Source organism: Panicum hallii, chromosome 6 (assembly GCF_002211085.1).
Source record: "Panicum hallii strain FIL2 chromosome 6, PHallii_v3.1, whole genome shotgun sequence".
NCBI lineage: Eukaryota > Viridiplantae > Streptophyta > Magnoliopsida > Poales > Poaceae > Panicum > Panicum hallii.
This window is the reverse complement of record NC_038047.1, coordinates 5629876-5648661: the sequence shown is the minus strand read 5'-3', so window position 1 is coordinate 5648661 and position 18786 is coordinate 5629876. Positions and strand designations below refer to the sequence as shown.

The 18786-nt window shown below is 51.6% G+C and overlaps 1 protein-coding gene across 1 annotated transcript; it reads left to right on the top strand.

The window, feature by feature from the left end:
* Positions 1 to 16254: 16254 nt before the first annotated feature.
* Positions 16255 to 17037, top strand: LOC112898056. The gene is made up of 3 exons (XM_025966468.1): positions 16255 to 16309; positions 16407 to 16579; positions 16747 to 17037. Exons 1-3 carry the CDS (start codon positions 16255 to 16257, stop codon positions 17035 to 17037), a joined length of 519 nt encoding a protein of 172 aa, XP_025822253.1.
* Positions 17038 to 18786: the final 1749 nt, after the last annotated feature.

Below are 18786 nucleotides of genomic sequence, written 5' to 3'. Positions count from 1 at the left end.
GCGGCTATGCCATTTATATATTGGGTAACACAAACGATGGCTAGTCTTCGGAAAAAACAACCTTCGAGACGAAGATTATTGCCAACACGAGTGCCTTATTAATTTAATTTCTTTGGTTCCGGTCCGGCTGGCTACATACAGAAGAGAGTTTGCACTCGCTCATATTCAACGAGTCCTTGGACTGGGCTTGGACAGTTGGACCAGCCGATCGAATCTTGGACTGGACAGTTGGACCAGCCGGTTGGACAGTTGGCTAAGGGACTGTTTGGATCCAATGGAAAAAGAGAGAGAAAGTGCAAAACTTTTGCTCTTTTACACTTTTGGATCCAAACATCCCAAATTGCAAAAGGGCAAATGCTACCGTAATTTTGCTAATTATGGATTAATTAGGCTTAATAGATTCGTTTCGTCATTTAATCCTCATCTATGTAATTAGTTTTTTAATTAAACTATATTTAATACTTCTAATTAGCGTTCAAACATCTGATGTCACAGGAGCAAAAATTTTACCATTTGCCCTTTTGCCATTTGCCCCTTGGATCCAAACAGACCCTAATTCACAAACTGTATGGTCTAGAAACGCCGGGCTGTAGGGCTTATAACCTTTTCAGCTCTTAAAAAACAGTAGCTAGCGTCCGCTTTTACCCAGTACCACGTGCGCAGCGCGCATGCATGGCGCCACACGTCGGCTTCTAGTCTGAAACGGCGCCGAATGAACCAGCGGTAAAACCTCCCGCCGTTCCACACCAGGCGTTTTCTTCACGCTTCCACCCTTTTAATTGGCGATAGTGTCAAAAGTTGAGTACAGTACATCTAAAGCTCCTTTTAAAAAAAATGCATTTAAAGCTCGTTTGGCAGGGAACATTTTTCACTCGTGCATCTCGATTTAAAGCTTGTTTGATTTTCATGTCAATTCGACAATGAGAACCCATGAACGGTGCAATAGACATGAACAATGTGGCAAAAAAAATCCTGCTATAAAAGAGAACAGCAAACACACAAGAACAAGGGCAAGAAATTCTTTTCCAACAAAATCCTACAATTTCTAGAGGTGGAGTCACGTTGCTAGCCAAATATTTTTATTTATTCTTTTAATTTAAATCCAATAGTTTTTGGAAGTCACCATACAAATATTCTTATTCAAATATTTAACTACCAAAATTATTTAAAAAAGAACAAAATATATAGCTAATATCTTTAGACTTATAGCCGAATGAAACGGCTATAGCTGATGAAGAATTTAGGGGTATCTTATAGCCGTTTCAAACGGCTGCACCGTCTAAGCCTGGACTCTAGGCACTATAAGAAAATAGTGTAATTTCGTCGGTCAGAAACCGACGAAAATAGCCTAAAACCGTCGAAAATAGTTATTTTCGTTGGTCGGCCGATGAAATTAGGCCGACGGAATAAAGTAGATGAAAATAGCTTTATTTTCGTCGGCAACCGACGAAAATAAAGCTATTTTCGTCGGCCAGCACGGCCGATGAAAATAATGGTAATATTTTCGTCGGCCATCTGGCCGACGAAAATACTGGGATCCTGTTTAAAAAAATAGCTGATACAAATACAGTAATTGAAGAATCTGTAAGAGAATCCAGAGTTTCTGACATACATTCTCAAGAACAAATATGTATTCTGGCCATCGGCAAATGATAACTTCATACTCTGTCAATGTATTCTTCAGTAAATCATACATCTCATCCACAAAACGTGTTGTCATATGCCGAGTCCTAACTCCTGACCATTTGACCTGATAATTGGCAAAGATAGTGTGCAATGAGATCCAGAAGAGTAAATAATGAAAATTTGGCCGCACTCTACACAATAATTGTTTTGGACACACTAAAATCTTTTGAAAATAAATTACGGATAAGTTTATATGCATTTTATGTGCCCTGTTCCTAATGGCACTACAAGTAATATTAAACAAACATTTTCACGACTGTCTAATTTATAACTACGAAACACATTTCTGCATGTGCACGCATGGAAGCATGCCCAATGTGCTGCCATGGTAGGAAAAAAAGCACAACCAACATTATGGAATCTATGAAAGAAGATTGACCATTAGCCACCTTTCAATTTCATGATGTTAGGAATCTGTGCTCTGCAAATAAAAACTTAGCACCTACCTTATCCAGTCTGCAATTTTCCAGTAACATCCTGCGCTTGTCTTCAATCCATAATACAATGTATAAATGGAACAACTCTTTTGCATAATACAATGCAAATTCTGTCAACAACCACTTCCAAGAGCCATGCACGACTAGGTTCCGTTGTTGAATGTGCTGTGCTTTCATTGCAACCTCCAAAACGATATCATATGCCACAGTTTCTGCAACAGAACCATACTACAGAGCAAAGAATGGCTATTAATAAAGAGACAACCATTATTGTCCAGCAAGTGAAAACAGAGCAGTAGTATTCCTTCAATCAGTACGGAGTATATAGTAACATTTAAAAGCTATTGCCAAACTTGTAACACTTGTGAAATGATTATTAATTCAGGTCTTACATGATTTATATTTTGAAAAGGGCCACCTTGTCTTTTGTATTAAATCCAACAAAGTTTGCAGACTCTCTAGTTCCATTATTCTTTGCTAAGAGATATTTAAGAATAATATGATTTCACACTGAAGATGCTCTTAGTATGTCAAAACTCAGAACTACAGATAGTGCCAAATTCAGTTCTGATTGTCTTAAGTCAAAATTGTTTAGCTTTGACCATCAATAGCTAAAAATACAAATAGTTCTCCAGCATAAGGTTCATGCTACTAGATTCATCATTAGAAATGATTTACTAATATATGTAACCTTTTATATTCAAAATAACATATTTTTACATAAATTGGTGGTCAAAGTTGCACCTAGTAGACATTGTCGATGTCCTAAACTGCTTACATTTGTGATCGGAGGGAGTAAAATGTTTGGCAAGTAACAAGCCTTTTGAGAAAATCTAAGATAAATTTGATATAACCTTTCCAATAAAAAAACTATCATACACCATCAAGCCAGAGATGAGCTGATCCAGATATTGTTATTCTTAGGTTAATAAGAATCAAAACAGCAGCTTGCGAGGCTTCAACTACTGTGACATTTACATCTCTAGTAAATTAACCACCAATAAACGAATATAGTAATAGTATGTGAGCTGGTTACAGTCTACCATGAACTAAGGCCACCAAATTACATTAGATAAATATGTAACATATTCAGAGAGCTGAATTGGCAGCATCTGTACCTTCATATTGTTCTCATCAGCAGCAGTGGTATAGTGGATATATAGTTGTATGCGACCCACAAGTTCATGCTCAGTTCCCGATGTATTGACCACCAGCGCAGCTTGTCAGCCTACACAAAGAAATTTTGATGTTTTTAGAGGAGAATTAGTTTTATTGAGGCACAAAAGTTATATGACGCATTGAGAACAACAGGGTATGAACACAAACAAGAGCCGATTTTTTATGACCCTACTGGGTACAGTAGTAGTATCCGAACATGGCAACATGCGCATACTGACACCAGACCTACAACTATACTAAGAAAAATCTACGAAAGCATCCAAGGCCCCAAAGGTGACGGGTACATCACATTCCCATTGTAGATTCACAAATGGCGAGGAGCGGGCAGGGTTCGTTGTCGTTCTGGTAGACGATGGGCGTGCGGCGTCCGAGGAAGTCGACGGCTCTTGTCCGGTGCATCACCTCCGGCGGCTCGGCAGGCGGCGCGGCCGGCTGGGACTGGGGATCCACCTCCGCCGCGCCCGGCGGAGCCACCGGCGCGGGGAGGTGGGGCAAGGGGTCGGACGACATGGATGGATCTCCCATGCGATCCCCGGGGCGTGGAACTCGCCGGAACCCTAACCCTAGGGCGTCGCTGCGGGAGTCGCCGTCGCGGGAGGAGGCGAGCATGCGATGTCGCGAGGTGGAGCGGCGGCGGGGGCCGCAGGGCGGCGGCGGCGGCCCCCGGTGCGCCGCGGCAGAGGGGCGGCCGTGGGGCCGCGGAGCAGCGGGGGCCGCGGCGGTGGCGGCGGGGCCCCGGGCGGCGGCGGGTGGCCGCGGGGCGCGGGGGCGCGGGAGGCTCAGAGGGGTGGGGGGGAGTGCTGTGCGGGCCTGGAACAAGACATCCAAATCCTATAATTAGGGTACCTATATTTTCGTCGGCCTTCTGTAGGCCGACGAAAATATGCTCTTTCTTTCATCGGCCCGGGCCTGGCCGACAAAAATATGGACTGTTTTTCGTCAGCTTGCGCTAGGCTGACGAAAATAAGTTCAAATTTCATCGGTTTGTGTTGGCCGACAAAATAAGCTTGTTATTTTCGTCGGCTTATGTTGGGCTGATGAAATTACATGTGGTCGACGAAATTGAGCTGCTTTGGTGTAGTGAGGGATCTTACCGCCGTTTCAAACGGCTATAGCCAGTTGATACGGTACCCTACGTGGAGTCATGTGGATCTACCGCCTTATCAAACGGGGTAGTTCTAAGATTCTTTTTGATAGTCTTTACCGCCAATTGATACGGCTATAGCCGTTTCATTCGGCTGTATTGGTCTAGATCTGCAATTTTTTCAAATGGATACTTATTTTTGAAAAATTAAAAAATAGTAAATATAAAAATTAAAAAATTCTCACCAGCTGGCAGCGGGGCAGAGACGGCGTAGATGACGCGCGGCAGGGTGCCGGCGAAATGTCCGGGCGTCGGCAGGCGGGTGGCTCCATCAATCTCTTTGCCTTCAGACTTGATCCTACCGTCGGTGCACTCCATTTTTCGTTTCAAGTGTTGATTTTTTGGTGGATTGTTGCAGTAATGTCAACTTTGGATCCATACGTTAGTGGCAAAGATACCTCAGCGAATTTGCTTTTGTAGTTATTGGCTTGATCGGAAGTGCTTCATGAATGACTCTACTGAATACAGTGCTTGCCGCTATGAATGACCGTACTCACTATGGAAGCATCTCTTTTTAGTCATTCAGTGAGTTAACTGGGTGTACTCAGTGGTTCAGATCATCAGTGTGTCTGTTCCTTTTCCTTCCGTAAGATTTTTTATTATTTTAGATATATTTTTTAAATATGTAAATAAATATATTCTACGTTATTTTATCTTCAGTGTGGATCCAATTATTCAGTGGGTTATCAGTTTGTGTATTCAGTATTTCCGATTATTAGTGTGTCTGTTCCTTATCTTTTGTAAGAACTTTTATCTTTAGTGTGGATCCAGTTATCAGTGGGTGTATTCAGTGTTTTTTTCTAGTTTTTTGAGCAGTCTTATTTCATATATGTATTCAGGTTATTATTTTCTACAGCTCATAGTGCTCCAGGATGTTCTGACAAGCACTCATGCTGGTTTTTATATTATTTCATAAGCTAACCGACGTACTATACATCCCGAGAAAAAGCATAATGGCCAACCATCTTTAGATATCAAGAGATTGAAGGAAAAACTTGTGATGTCTTATGGTGATCACTTGCTTATAGCAAAAAAATTTCCCCTTGGGATGTTATATTGTACTGTATATTTTTTTACCAATTTTTACAACATCAGTATCATTTGATGAACGATGCCACCTTGTTCATGAAAATTGTATTTATAAGTGCAATTTTCACAGCACCGCGCAACAAGCACAGGAGATACTCCATCCCACAAAGACGGTTTGTTTAGCCTTCAAATTTTATCCCACAAAGAGTGTTCTTTTAGTGCCGGTGTTTCGATCACCGGCTAGTAATTTGCGTCGCGCTTCTCGGTGGCTCGATGGCTAATAATCGAAAGCAAGAATTTAGACTGGTTTGGCCAAAAGCCCTACATCCAGTATGGGGTGGCTCACTTCGTGTTCCTCACGTTCAAATGCTGGGTGCTTACAACGAGATGCTCGCAAGCGGTGTATGTGCTGTATGATCGCGTGATCCTATCTACAGAAGGCCTAGCTCCGCCTTATATATGTGGCAGGCTGGGCTACATTGCGTGAGAGAGGGGGTGCTCTTTCCCCAGGGGTCGGCTGCCCTACAGGTGTCCTACGGGGCGCGTCTGTTCGTGGTCCGCCGCCTGCCGAAGTCAAGTCCCGCTCGTCCGGTCCGCGGCGCCGCCTGACACGTCCTTGGTCACGTCCTCCATCCCCTTATCAGGGGATGGAACCGTTCTCCTCATGCCCCGTCTCCCTGATGCACCGGTGGCGGCCTCTCGTCGAGTTGGCAAGCTCCCTCCTCCTCCTCGCTGGTCGGGAGGTTGGATGCCTGGGTTCGGCGGCCACCGGGTTCGTGCTAGGGCCCGCTAGCTCGGCAAGCCTACCTTCCCTTATGCCTGGCCGTGGAGGGGACCCGGCACGATCCTTCGCATCGCGCTGATGGAGTGGTGGTGCAACCAACGCACCCGCCGATCGCGACGTCACAATGGCCCATCAGATCTAGAGTCTCTTGCCGGTCCTCCAGTCCGTAGGCGGCGCCCCTCCCCTGGCTATCAGGGGAGAGATATGCGCACGTCTTATCATATCATGGGGAGTTAATGCCTCGCCGCGCCTTCCCTAGGAAGCCATGCGCTCGGTCTCCCTACCGAGGCGGGTCCGTCCTGCCAGCCCCTGCTTCGGCGCGACGGGTCGGGAGGGCTCCACATGGCCCGTGCCCGGCTACTCCCGAGCTTGGGCAGCGCTTTGCACTATTGGGCCTGCTCCGGCCGCATTTAGTGCTTTACTAGGCTGAGCTGCCTGACATCGTTTGGCTAACCCTTGCTTAGGCCCTTGAGGGCCGTACTTTGGGGTACCCGTTGCCTGGGACCCCGTCAGTAGCCCATGAGCCCATGCGCGGCTTGGAGAGCCATGGGGGGCTCCTCCATCCGGCTCGAGATCGGTCCGCCCGAGCTTGCAGCGCGCTGCGTCATGCTCATCCTTGCTAGCTTTGCCTATTGACGATGAGCAGTGGGTCTAGACCTCCCAGAGCTCGGGTTTGGCTTGCACAAGCTAAACCCGGTTCCTTTGTTGGTTGTTGTTAGAGGATTGGCTATTAGCGGTGGAACATCTCGGGGATCGGCCCAAAGTTCCAAGCCCCCCCTGCGGCCGTCGTCAGGCGGTTGCCCTGTTTCTGGCGCCGGCGTCCTTCCGCGGCGCGGGCGGACTCGTTCCTCCGCTGAAATCATTGGGGAAGGAGCGGTCCCTTGGGCTTCCCTAGTTGGGAGGTACAAGTGGACTCTACTCCTCCAACCCTATTTTTGTGGAGGGGCACCAACTCAGATTGGTGTCATACGGGTCTGCCTGACGGAAACAGCCGGTGGGGTTTGCTACTTCGAGCCTCTCTTTCTCATCCTCCCCGTTCCCGTTGTCGGGGCAACTCTGCTATTAGGGGATGGGCTGCTACATGGCACTCCATGGTGGATCATGCCCCTGCAGAAGCAAACCTACGACAACTTTCAGCACTACCTTCTCGGTAGCGCTTAAGTTCTTTGTTCTTGTACACGGCCTCTGGCCAACTATTATGTAATCGTTTCCTCCTCGTAATCGAATAAAGGAGCTGTTCTTTGCATAACCTCAATTTGCGTGTGACTCGTTTGTTGTCTTTTAGCTGAGGGCGGGGCCCATCGTCGGACCTCGCTCCACGTTCTTCCGCAGATGAGCCGTGCGCCGTTAGCTGTGTTTGCCAAATGGCGTGCTCATCGAGCGTCGTTGAGTTGACCGAGTGGAACCTGATCGCCTCCCCATCGTGGGAGTTCGGCTGTGCCTCGCTGGGACACGTTACATGAATCCCGATTGTCCACTCTTCTGGTTCCCGACCTCCATCGTGGGAGGTCTGGTGGCTCAGCGCCTCCCCTCGTCGGGGTCATCCAGAGCGGGAGTGTAGTCTGGACTCGGTCGTGAGGAGGCGTGGTTGGGCAGCTTCGCGCTGGCCCGCTTCGCGGCCTCTGGGGCCTCCGCCGTCCTGCCACTAGCTCTTTATTTGTTTGCACGCCAGGTGGCCTTGTGCCCACTGCGTGTAGGCCAGCCTACGAACCCCGCACTTCCGCGGGCCTGACTGCGCTGTCGGCCCAGGGCCGGTTGGCATGCCCCGCGGGCCCCCGTGGGCCTTGGTTGGTTGCGGGAGATGAAGCGCACGGGCGGCTTGCGACCTTCGTTGTTGCGCTAATTAAAGGCGTGTTTGGTTGCATGCCTCGGATGCCGCGCCACGCCACACATCTCGCTCCGCAGGTGCGGCGGCCGAATCGGCCGCCGCACCTTAGGCGCGGTGTGGCGCCGTCAGCAGGCAACCAAACAGCCCTTAACTGCGCCTACCGCGCGAACGTCAGGCGTCCTCCTCTCCTCCCAAAGTGTCACGTCGTGGTGCTTACCACTCGCCGAGCGGTTCCTGCCCAGCCTCGCCCATTTGACTTCCACGCAAGCGGATATAAATTGCTCCGCGTACGTGCGGCCGTTGCTCTCCTTTCAACACCTCCTGCCATTCGGACGAGCACAAGGAAAAGGAAAGATCGAGTTGAGAGTGAGGAGACAGCTTACCCCGACCTCACCGTCATCGCCGCCGCCGCTCGCCGCCCTGGAGGCCATGTCGAACTGGAAGAGCTCCATCATGTCAGGGGCGAAGATCCAGATCCTCGAGGAGAGAGGTTTCCTCCCCCACGACTCCGATTTGCGTCCTGCGGCCGGGGAGATCTTTCCGCGGCCCGTTCCTTCGGAAGCGGTGGTGCTGGTCGAGCATTTTCGCTGCGGCTTCGGCACGCCGGCGCACGACTTCCTCCGCTCAGTCCTCCGCGAGCTCGGCATCGGGCTTCATCTTCTCCATCCGGACTGGCTGCTTCAAGTTGCCATTCGTCTCCCTATGTGAGGGGTACCTGGGCGTCGCTCCCAGCCTCTCCCTCTTCCAGTGGCAGTTCGTCACTGAGGGCCTAAAGGTGAAGCCTGATGACGCGACGGTTGCGCACATCGGAGGGGTGATGTTGGCGGTCCGTCCGCACCTGGCCTGGAGTTATCCTCGCCTTCAGCTAGCGGGGCTGGCTCTCGGTTGGGAGACGGAGTGGTTCTATGTCCGCAACAACATTGACGGTCCCGTGCTAGAGTTCATCATGGTGCCCCCAGCGAGCCTCCCCCTTCCTCCTTGGTCGTGTCAGGCGGAAGATCTCCCGTGGGTCGATGAGCTCGCCGGGGCCATCCGTGGTCGGGTCGAGGCCGGCCTTACCGGTGTGGGACGGGCGCGCGCGTTCATCCGCCACCGGGTGCAGCCTCTCCAGCTTCACAAGCGCCTGCTTTGCGAGCTGCCCTAGGAGGAGGGCTCGTAGATGGGGGAGCAGCGGTTCCTCGAGGGCCCCGGCACGGAATGACGCCTGCAAGCTATCTTTGGCGAGGAGGAGGATCCAAGCGCCACGGGTGAGCCAGCGCCGTTTAGCCTTGAGAAGCCTCCAGGTTTGGTACGTGCCCGACACCCACCTTTTTCGCAAGCGGCCGTCTTCGCAGTTCTCTCGGGTTCTGTCTTATTTCTTTCCTGGCTTCGTAACTTCCAGGGATCCTCGCGCTCCGGCTTCGCGGTGGTCACTCTAGGGACGCGGTCGTTCGTCCCGCCTGCGGCGAGCTCGGGGAGCAAGTGCGACGCTCCCCGAGGGCCGACCTCGGCACGCGCTCAGTTTGAACTCCGCCATCGGGGCACGGATCGGGGATCCGCATACGTTCCCCTCCGCCACCGCTCCCTTCACCCTGCGGCGCGGAAGGTGCTGCTAAGGGGCTACCACCGCCCCCTAGCGCGCCTCCCCCTGGCGTTGAGATGTGGATGCCCACCGCTGCCGCAGGCGCGGCCGTAGTGCGCGCACGCGGTGTTACCGCAGCCTCCCGGGTGCTTGCGGTGCTTGTTGATACGGCCGTGCCTCCCGCGGGTGCTCCTGCTCTTCCGCTCCCGAACGTGCCGGTCGCCCCGCGGATTTCCCTGCCGCCGGAGCCAGCAGTAGAGTGGCGCCACCATGATGATCCGTCGTGGATGATTTTCCATCTAGATGATGGGCTAGAGCTGGAGAGCTGGGACGTTCTCCGTGCCGAAGGGGAAGCCGCGGAGCGCCGGCTGTGGGAGGCGCAGGGGATGCTGTCCGCGATTGCCGCGTCAATTGCCGGCGCGCTGGGGTCAATGACCGGCAAGGTCGTCCCGGCTGGCCAGGTGAGATCAAACTCTGGTCCTTCCTTACTCTTGGTTCTGTTTTGTCGTCGGATGCTAAATGCCATGCCTCCTCAGGAGCTCATGGCGATCTCCTGGGCCAAGTCGGAGTTCCTGCGAGAGCTGCATCGTTGCCAAGGGGCGGGCTTCTCCGAACCTCCAGGATCGGGGGGTCCTCGCATGCCTCCTCATCATCGGGACGAGGAGTTGGAGGAGGCCCGGCTAGCGGTGATTCGCGCAGAGGCCACGGGCGATGCAGCTTGGGAGCTAGCGCGTGTGAACGCGATCGAGGCGTGGCTCCGGGAACTGCAGGTCTCCTCCAGCGATAAGTTCTCCAGCGCTGTCCTTCGTCATTCTGCTCTGGAGCAGCTCTTCTTATGGCACTCGCCTTTGACCGACCAGCGTGGCAGCGGAAGGTCGGCACCGCCTCTGATCGCGTCGTGGAGCTGAAGGACGAGCTCCTGGGTGGGAAGGAAGAGCTGGCGGAGGTCCGCGTGGCGGCCCTGGAGCTCGGCGCCCACATCTTCGGTCCAGGCGGAGGAGATTATGCCGAGTTGGTCGAGCGGCTTCGCGCGGCTCCTCGGTGAATCGACAAGCTGATCTCGGTGGGATCTTCCTTGGCGCCCACCAGGCGCTTGTTGCCATTGCCTCCCACTATGACAAAGAGAACCTCGCAGTCGTAGGGGGCGGGTGCAACCCTGCGCGGAGCGACAGTGACCTGCTTGAGCTCGGATGCGCCGCTGAGCCGCACGCCTTCCTGCTTGCCGAAGAGATCTCACCGTCCGTTGCCATCAACCGCCGCATCAATATGCCTTAAGTTTCAGCCCCTGCGTGGGCATTCGTTGTTTAAACCATTTGTGCTGGATGAACGTGGGCCGTGATGGCCAAAGCCATGTTTTATTGTTTTGTTAACGTTGTTTTCGCATGCTTTCCAAGCGTGCTTCGTTATCTTTTGTTGTTGCGGTTTCCTTTGTTGTGCGCATGCTGGAGTATTGGGGGCTGGCCCGCTAGACTCGCTTTCATGCGCCGGCAATGCGGGTCGGCCGTGAACAACTCGAGAGAAAGATTACACAGCTCAGACGTCGAGCAAATTGTTTGTGAAAAAACAAGTAGTTTAGCATGCGACATGAGAATGTATGTACATTGGCATGTATGTAGCCCCCGCGGGTGGGTTGTGCGGACTACACGCAAGGGTCCGCACGGTTGGCCCGGGAGACATTGCGTCCGAACACCGAGCGGAGCGAGTCCCGGCCTAAGAAAAAACTAAGATAGCGAGAAAGAAATAAGGCTAAGGTTCGATGTTCCACGCGTTGGTGTAGACCTCGCCCTTCTTGTTCTTCAGCTTGTAAGCCCCCGGGCACAGGACTTGCGCGATGATGAAGGGTCCTTCCTAGAGGGGGCTTAGCTTGTGCTTATCCTTCGTCGATTGCACGCGTCGGAGCACTAGGTTGCCTACCTGCAATGCCCGACCTCGAACGTTTCTACTATGGTAGCGGCGGAGGATCTGCTGGTACTTGGTAGATCGGAGGAGTGCCATGTCGCGCGCCTCGTCGAGCTGGTCGAGCGTGTCCTGCAGCGATTCCTCCGACCTTCTTTCGCCGTACACCTTGACTGTAGACGCACCGTAGTCGAGGTTGGTCCGGAGCACGGCCTCGGCGCCATACACCATGAAGAAAGGTGTGAAGCCGGTAGACCGCTGGCACCGCACCGGCCCGCTTCACCGCGAACTTGCTGAGGCGATTGAAGATGCGCGGCTTCAAGCCTTGCAGGACCATGCCGTTGGCCCTCATGACTTGCCCGTTGGTCCGAGGGTGGGCGACCGAGGCCCAGTCGACCCGGATGTGGTAGTGGTCGCAGAAGCACATGAACTTTTCCCGTGAACTAGATCCCTTTGTCGATAATGATGCAATTCGAGACCCCTAAGCTGTAGACGATGTCGAGGGAGAACTCCACCGTATCGTCGGAGCGGATCTGGGTGACCGGCTTCACCTCGATCCACTTGGAGAACTAGTCCACCGCTACGAGGAGATGACTGTAGCCCCGGGCACTTTTTGGAAAGGGCCGACCATTTCCAGCCCCTAGACCGTGAACGGCCACGTGATGGGGATGGTTTGGAGTTCCTCCGCGGGCAGATGGGTCTACCACGTGTTGTACTGGCACCCTTCGCAGGTGCGCACAATGTGCTGTGCGTCCGCGACCGCAGTCGGCCAGTAGAACCCTTGCCGAAAGGCCTTCCCGACCAGCGATCTCAGCACCGCGTGGTGGCCGCATACACCCCCACGTATCTCACGGAGCATCTGTCGCCCCTGCTCGTGAGGATTTCATTTATGCAAAATCCCCGACGTGCTCCTCTTGTACAGGTGGTTCCCAACTACGACGTACGACTTTGCATGACGCGCGAGGTGCCATGCTTCCATTGTGTTGGCAGGAAGGGTGCCTTGTGCGAGGTAGTCCAGGACAGGTGGGATCCAGTCTGTCTCGGCCATTGCAACCTCCCGACCCCCATGGGTCGGGAGTGGTTCCTATCCGGCTCCCGCGCTTGGGTCAGACCCTACGGAAGCCCCCGAGTCCGGGTCCGACGTCATGGTCAGACCACGACTGGGGTCTTCCGAGACCGCGATCAGGCTGGGCGGTTGCTTGCGCTTGACCGACGGCTCATGGGCGTCATTGACGAAGATCCCCGCTAGGGCCGGCTCTCGGCTGGAGGCTAGCTTGCCCAGGAAGTCGGCTGCTTCGTTGTCATGCCGAGAATCTGGTGGAGCTCGATGCCGTCGAACCTTTCCTCCAACTTCCGGTCTTCTTGGCAGTAGGCGGCCATCTTATCGTCTTGGCATGACGCGTCCTTCATGACCTGATCCATGACTAGCTTGGAATGGCCCCGCACGTAGATACGCCGCGCACCCAGGTCGGAGGTTATCCGCAGCCCGTGGATGAGGGCCTCGTACTCCGCCATGTTGTTGGAGGCGGTGAAGAGTAGCCGGATGGTGTACCTTAGACAGTCCCCCGAAGGAGAGACGAGGATGACGCCAGCCCCCACACCCGTGCCCATGAGAGAGCCATCGAAGTACAAGGTCCAGTACTCATGGCGGATCGGCGGTGGTGGGGTTTGGGTCTCCGTCCACTCTGCAACAAAGTCAGCCAGGATCTGTGACTTGATCGCTGTCCTCAGGACATAGGTGATGTGATGGCCCATGAGCCTTGTTGCCCACTTAGCCACCCGACCTGACGCGTCCCGATTTTGGATGACATCACCGAGCGCTGCCAAAGACACCACCATGATACGGTGGCTCTCGAAGTAGTGCAGCAGCTTCCGCTTGGCAATGAGTACCGCGTAGATTAGTTTTTGGATCTGCGGGTAGCATAGCCTGGTGTCGGAGAGGACCTCGCTCATGAAGTAAATGTGTCGCTGGATGTTCAGGGAGTGCCCGGGCTCGTCTCGCTCCACCACGAGCGCCGCACTGACCACCTGCGTGGTGGCGGTGATGTAAAGCATCAGTGGCTCGTCGGGTTCGGGGGAGATCAGGGTTGGCGGCTTGGCGAGGAAGGCTTTTACCTAGTCGAACGCCTCCTGCACTTCGTTCGTCCACTGGAAGTGGTCAAATTTCTTCAGCAGCTTGTACAACAGCATCCCCAATTCCCCGAGCCGCGAGATAAATCGACTCAGGGACGCGAGACAGCCATCAACATCTAGGCGCCCTTGAGGTTGGTTATCGAGCCCACGTTCTGTACAACTGCGATCTTCTCCAGATTGGCCTCGATCCACCGCTCGGAGATGATGAAGCTGAGCAGCTTCCCCTTCAGGACCCCAAAAACGCATTTCTCGGGGTTGAGTTTGACCCTGCAAGGTCAGAGTCTTGCGAACGTTCGCTCCAAATTCTTGACTAGGTGGTCGGCCTTCTTGGACTTGACCATCATGTCATTGATGTAGACCTCGACGATCTCTCCAATGAGGTCATCAAGGCAGTGCTGCATGCAGCACTAGTAGGTCGACCCAGCATTTTTTAGGCCGAAAGGCATCATCACGTAGCAATACGTGCCGAACAGGGTGATGAACGAAGTTGCGAGCTGGTCGGACTCCTTCATCCCGATCTGGTGGTACCCTGAGTACGCATCCAGGAAACATAGGGTTTCGCACCCCGTGGTTGAATCGACCACCTGATCGATACGCCGCAGCGGGTAGGGCACCTTTGGACAAGCCTTGTTTAGGCCCGTGTAGTCGACGCACACGCACCACGTTCCGTTCTTCTTTCGCACAAGAATCAGGTTTGCTATCCATTCGGGGTGGAAAACCTCCTTGATGAACCCGGCCGCGATGAGGCGGGCGATCTCCTCACCGATCGCCTTCCGCTTCTCGTCGTTGAAGCATCGGAGGCGCTACTTGATGGGTTGGACATTTGGCAAGATGTCCAGGGCATCCTCGGTGACCTCCCTCGGGATCCCCATCATGTCCGAGGGCTTCCATGAGAAGATATCCCGATTGTCGCATAGGCAGTCGACGAGCGCGCATTCCTATTTATCAATCAAGCCAGCCCTAATCCAGACTGTCTTGCTGGTGTCCTCGTGATCGACCTAGACTGGCTTGGTGTCCTTCGTGGGCTTGAAGGTCCCCGTGGAGGATTTCGCCTTTGCCGAGTCGGGTGCCACCTCCGTGGTGGCGAGATGGATGCTCTGGAGCTTGAGCGACCGGACCACCACCATGGCCAGATCACAGCTCTCTTGCTCGCAGAGGTGGGCCTGCTGGAGGCTTGCCCCCATGGTGATGACTCCCTTAGGTTCGGGGATCTTGAGCTATAGGTATGTGTAGTTCGGGACGGCCAGAACTTCGCGTACCACTGCCGGCCCAGGATCGCGTACGATCCCGGGAAGTCGGCCACCTCAAAGGTGAGCATCTCGGTGCAGAAATTCGCACTGCTTCCGAAGGTGATAGGTAGGTCGACCTGCCTGAGAGGCACCGCCTATACACTAAGCACCACTCTGTGGAACGGTGCTCCCGTGGGTCAGATGTGGGACCGCACCAACCCCATGGCGTCGTAGGTTTCGTCGTAGAGGATGTTCAGACCACTCTAGCCATCCAATAGGACCCTGGACGGGCGTGTCTTGCCAATTATGGGGTCCACGATGAGTGGGAAGCGGCCCGGCTGCGGGATGTTGTTCGGATGATCAGCTCGGTCGAACGTAATTGCCACCTCCAACCACTTGAGGTCGGTCGGGATAGCTTCACGCGCAGAAATCACCACGTTCACCCTCCGAGCCTTCAGCTTGTGCTTGCGCTTCAATTTGCAGGCTGCGGGCCCACTGAAGATCATCACGCACCCCTCCGGACTCGGGAACTCGTCCTCCTCCTTGTTTCCCTTGCCGGGCTCACCCTGCTTGCCCTTGGGGGCCAGCATGAGCTCGCCCTTGAGATAACGATTCAAGAGGTCGTCGTCCTTGAAGAGGTGCTTTATAGGGAAGTCGTGGTTCAGGCATGGCCCCTCCATCTTCTTCTCAGAGCTCTCGGAGTTCTTGCCCGCGTCGGCCCGGCGCATCTTTTGCTTGCTTGTGCGATCGACAGTAGTGACGAACTCAACATCGCAGCGCTTCACTCCAAGAAAACCTTGTTTCTATGATGAAAAATCCTCATGATGGGGCAAATGTTTGTCATATAATGTATGATAATATGACGCTAAGGTATGTAGGGTCATAAAATCAGGACAGTGTCAGAACTATTTGTGACGATAGTCTTTCTTTCATCACATTTAGGTACCAAGGGCCATCATAAAATGTAGATTTTAGGCATCCGACTGACGATGGCGAATTTGTGACGATATATGTTATCTTTATGTGACGGCAGTGGAGCATCACTAAATGTTTGTACAAATATTATGGCCCCCAATGTGAATATACCCCCAGGAGGTGGACTCGTGACCCTTGTGCGTTGACTGGCTTCATTTGGTCCCCATCTCTCCCGGTCTCCACAAGTGACGAGGTGGCCTCTCAGCGGTGGAGCGCAGCTCGCCTGCAGTCCGGCCGGCGGAGCGTGGATCTCCGGTGACTGGCGGCAACTCCAGCTCGGTGGTCGGCGGCGTGCTCCTCGTCCCCAGGTGCGCCATTCTCCATCTCGGTAGTGCGGGCCTCATCCCCCCGGTCCACCTGCCTTGCCTTCCCCATGTCGCTCCTCGTCCATTTGATGGCTGAGGCCTACTCAATCCCCGCTCTCTCTAGTACTCGTGTTGCAGGCATCATCATCGACCGCTCGCACTCGGTGCTCAACCGCAGCTAGAGTTCCCCTGCAAGCTGCACCCCTTGCTGTTGTTGCAGCAGCGCTGCCGGCCACTGATGTTCAGCTCCCGGCGTCGATTGATGATGTGACCGGGTTGCCGTTGATATTGTGCCCGGATTGCAAGGATGTGAGTGTGTTTTCTGCCACTACCACGCAATCAGAGCATAACGTGGGAAGGAGATATTTCAAGTACCCCAGGAAATTTCGAAATGTAAGTGTTTTAATCTTTTTGCAGTGCCCAAATTTCATTCTTGTTTGCAGTGGCGAAGCCTGAATCACAATCATGGGGGGGAGGGGTTGAATTTGTAAGATTAAGCATAGTTTGTGTTCGGCTGCACTATTGATGTTAATTTGGCTATTGTTTTCATCTGGATGCAGGTTCCTGGGACATGTTCAAGGTATTGGTTCGAGGAAGAATATGTGGTGTTCCTTCGTGATAATGGATATCTTCTGTCCGCTTCCTCGACCATTGCAGCAGCTTCGACAACAAATGTTCCTGAGCTGGTGGATAGAATTGATAACTTAGAGCTAAATCTAAACAAGGTGAAGGAAATGGTTGGCAAGAGCAGGGATGGCATGGGAAGTTGCATTTGTCTTGTGTGTGGCTGTTTGAATGTAACATTCCTGGTGTTGACCATACTATTGGTTGTAACTGTAGTGTTGAAGTAGGCCATTTTAGCTTTCAATATTATGAAGTAGGTTGGATATGTTGGCCACATTTGATATGCTTCTGGCTATGATGATGAAGTAGGACATGTTGTAACCTGGATGTATTTGCAATTTGTATGAAATATGTGCCTTTGTGCTATTGGACATCTCTTGTGCATGGATGTGACCATATCTGTGTGATTATATGTTAGCAGCATAGCACCTATGCATGTGCAGCGTAAAACCTTTGGTAGCATATAACATACATGAAATTTTTGTGAGCATATAACCTAACCATGAAATGCTTGGCAGCATAATATATCCATTAAAATTTTGGCAGCATGTAACATAACCATGCAATTACAAATTCATTTAAACAGAACCATTCCATACAAGGTTTTGGTACACAAAAACCTCCAGCAAGACACACAGGCTCATAATTCAGATACAAATTTCAGTAGCATGAATCAGATACAACAGAATCAGTAATAGAAGACCATGGTTCACAAATAGCTCCAGAAATGTTATTCAAAGGTCAGTCATCATCACTGTCATCTTCTGATATACTCGCTCCGTCAGCACTATGGTACTCAAGGAAGGTCTCATCTTCATCTTCACTCACTGTTTGACCATGTTGAGGTGTTTGTTGATTTAGACGGATGCTGTGAACAAGGTGTGCACTAGCAGGGCTTCCTGGTTGATTTTCCATGTGCAACAAATCCATGTCAGCATAAATATCTCCCATAGGACAATCTTCCGGCAAAGTATTATCCTCTTGGTATGCCTCCTGACATCTCATCTGTACTTGTTCATGGATTTGTTGATTTGTGTCGGTCTCTTCAACATCATATACATGTCGGTGGCCAAAGTTTTGTACAACTCGCTAACCATGAGCAAACTTTGTATCTTCCAAGAAAAATATCTGTGATGCTTCTATAGCTAGAATGAATGGATCATTCTTATACCATCGACCTTCAATGTTAATTCTTTTGAAGTAACCATCGTCTTTTATCTGGTATGTCTTTTCCTCAAGATTGTACCATTCACACCATAGTAAGATAACAGATCTAGGTCCTTTGTTGTTTGCAATGTAATTCAACTCAATAAATTATGTTGCTGTCCCATAGAACTCAATAGTATCATCATTGTTAGTACCTAAAGTCTTGATGGTGCAGTTTTGTGTTTTCCTTTGTGCCTCACGAGCCATGGTGTGGTACCGTACCCTATTAATTATACACGATGAGTATGATCGCACACTCCTATCAGGTCGACATGCAAGTGAGTACAGATCTTCATCAACATTTGTTGTGCCTTTATTTTTTAGATGGGTAAGCTGCAGGAAACAATACTGAATAGGTGAGTTTGTAAATTTATAGTAATGATTCAATGTGGTTGTAAAAGATGCACGTACATATTTTTCGAACCATGCTGCAAATTGTGTTGACATTATTTTTTCAATATTGTTGACCTATTGTTGTTCCAACTCTGCCCTATACATGCTACAAAGGAAGAAGGTGGTTAGTTTACTGTGAGATTAATAGTAAATAAGGTCGGTAGAAATAAAATGATAGAATTTGCTTACTCTTTGTATACATCGACCTCTGCGCAATTATTTAGAACAAACCAAACCATGAAGTTATAGTCATTATCTAGGTAATTAAGTTTAGAAGCACCCAGCAGGTTAATACCATCCGCAAAACTAGAGGAATCAGTGGGTAAGATGTTCTGTCCTCCATCTAAGTTTCTTTCAGGCCTTGTGATTTCCTCATC

Excerpts from the sequence above, each read along its gene's own strand:
- LOC112898056 (XM_025966468.1), top strand. The coding sequence starts at position 16,255 with ATGTCGCTCCTCGTCCATTTGATGGCTGAGGCCTACTCAATCCCCGCT. Across the intron at positions 16,310-16,406 it reads CTCAATCCCCGCTCTCTCTA|CAGCGCTGCCGGCCACTGAT; the intron begins GTACTCGTGTTG and ends CTGTTGTTGCAG. Across the intron at positions 16,580-16,746 it reads ACCCCAGGAAATTTCGAAAT|GTTCCTGGGACATGTTCAAG; the intron begins GTAAGTGTTTTA and ends ATCTGGATGCAG.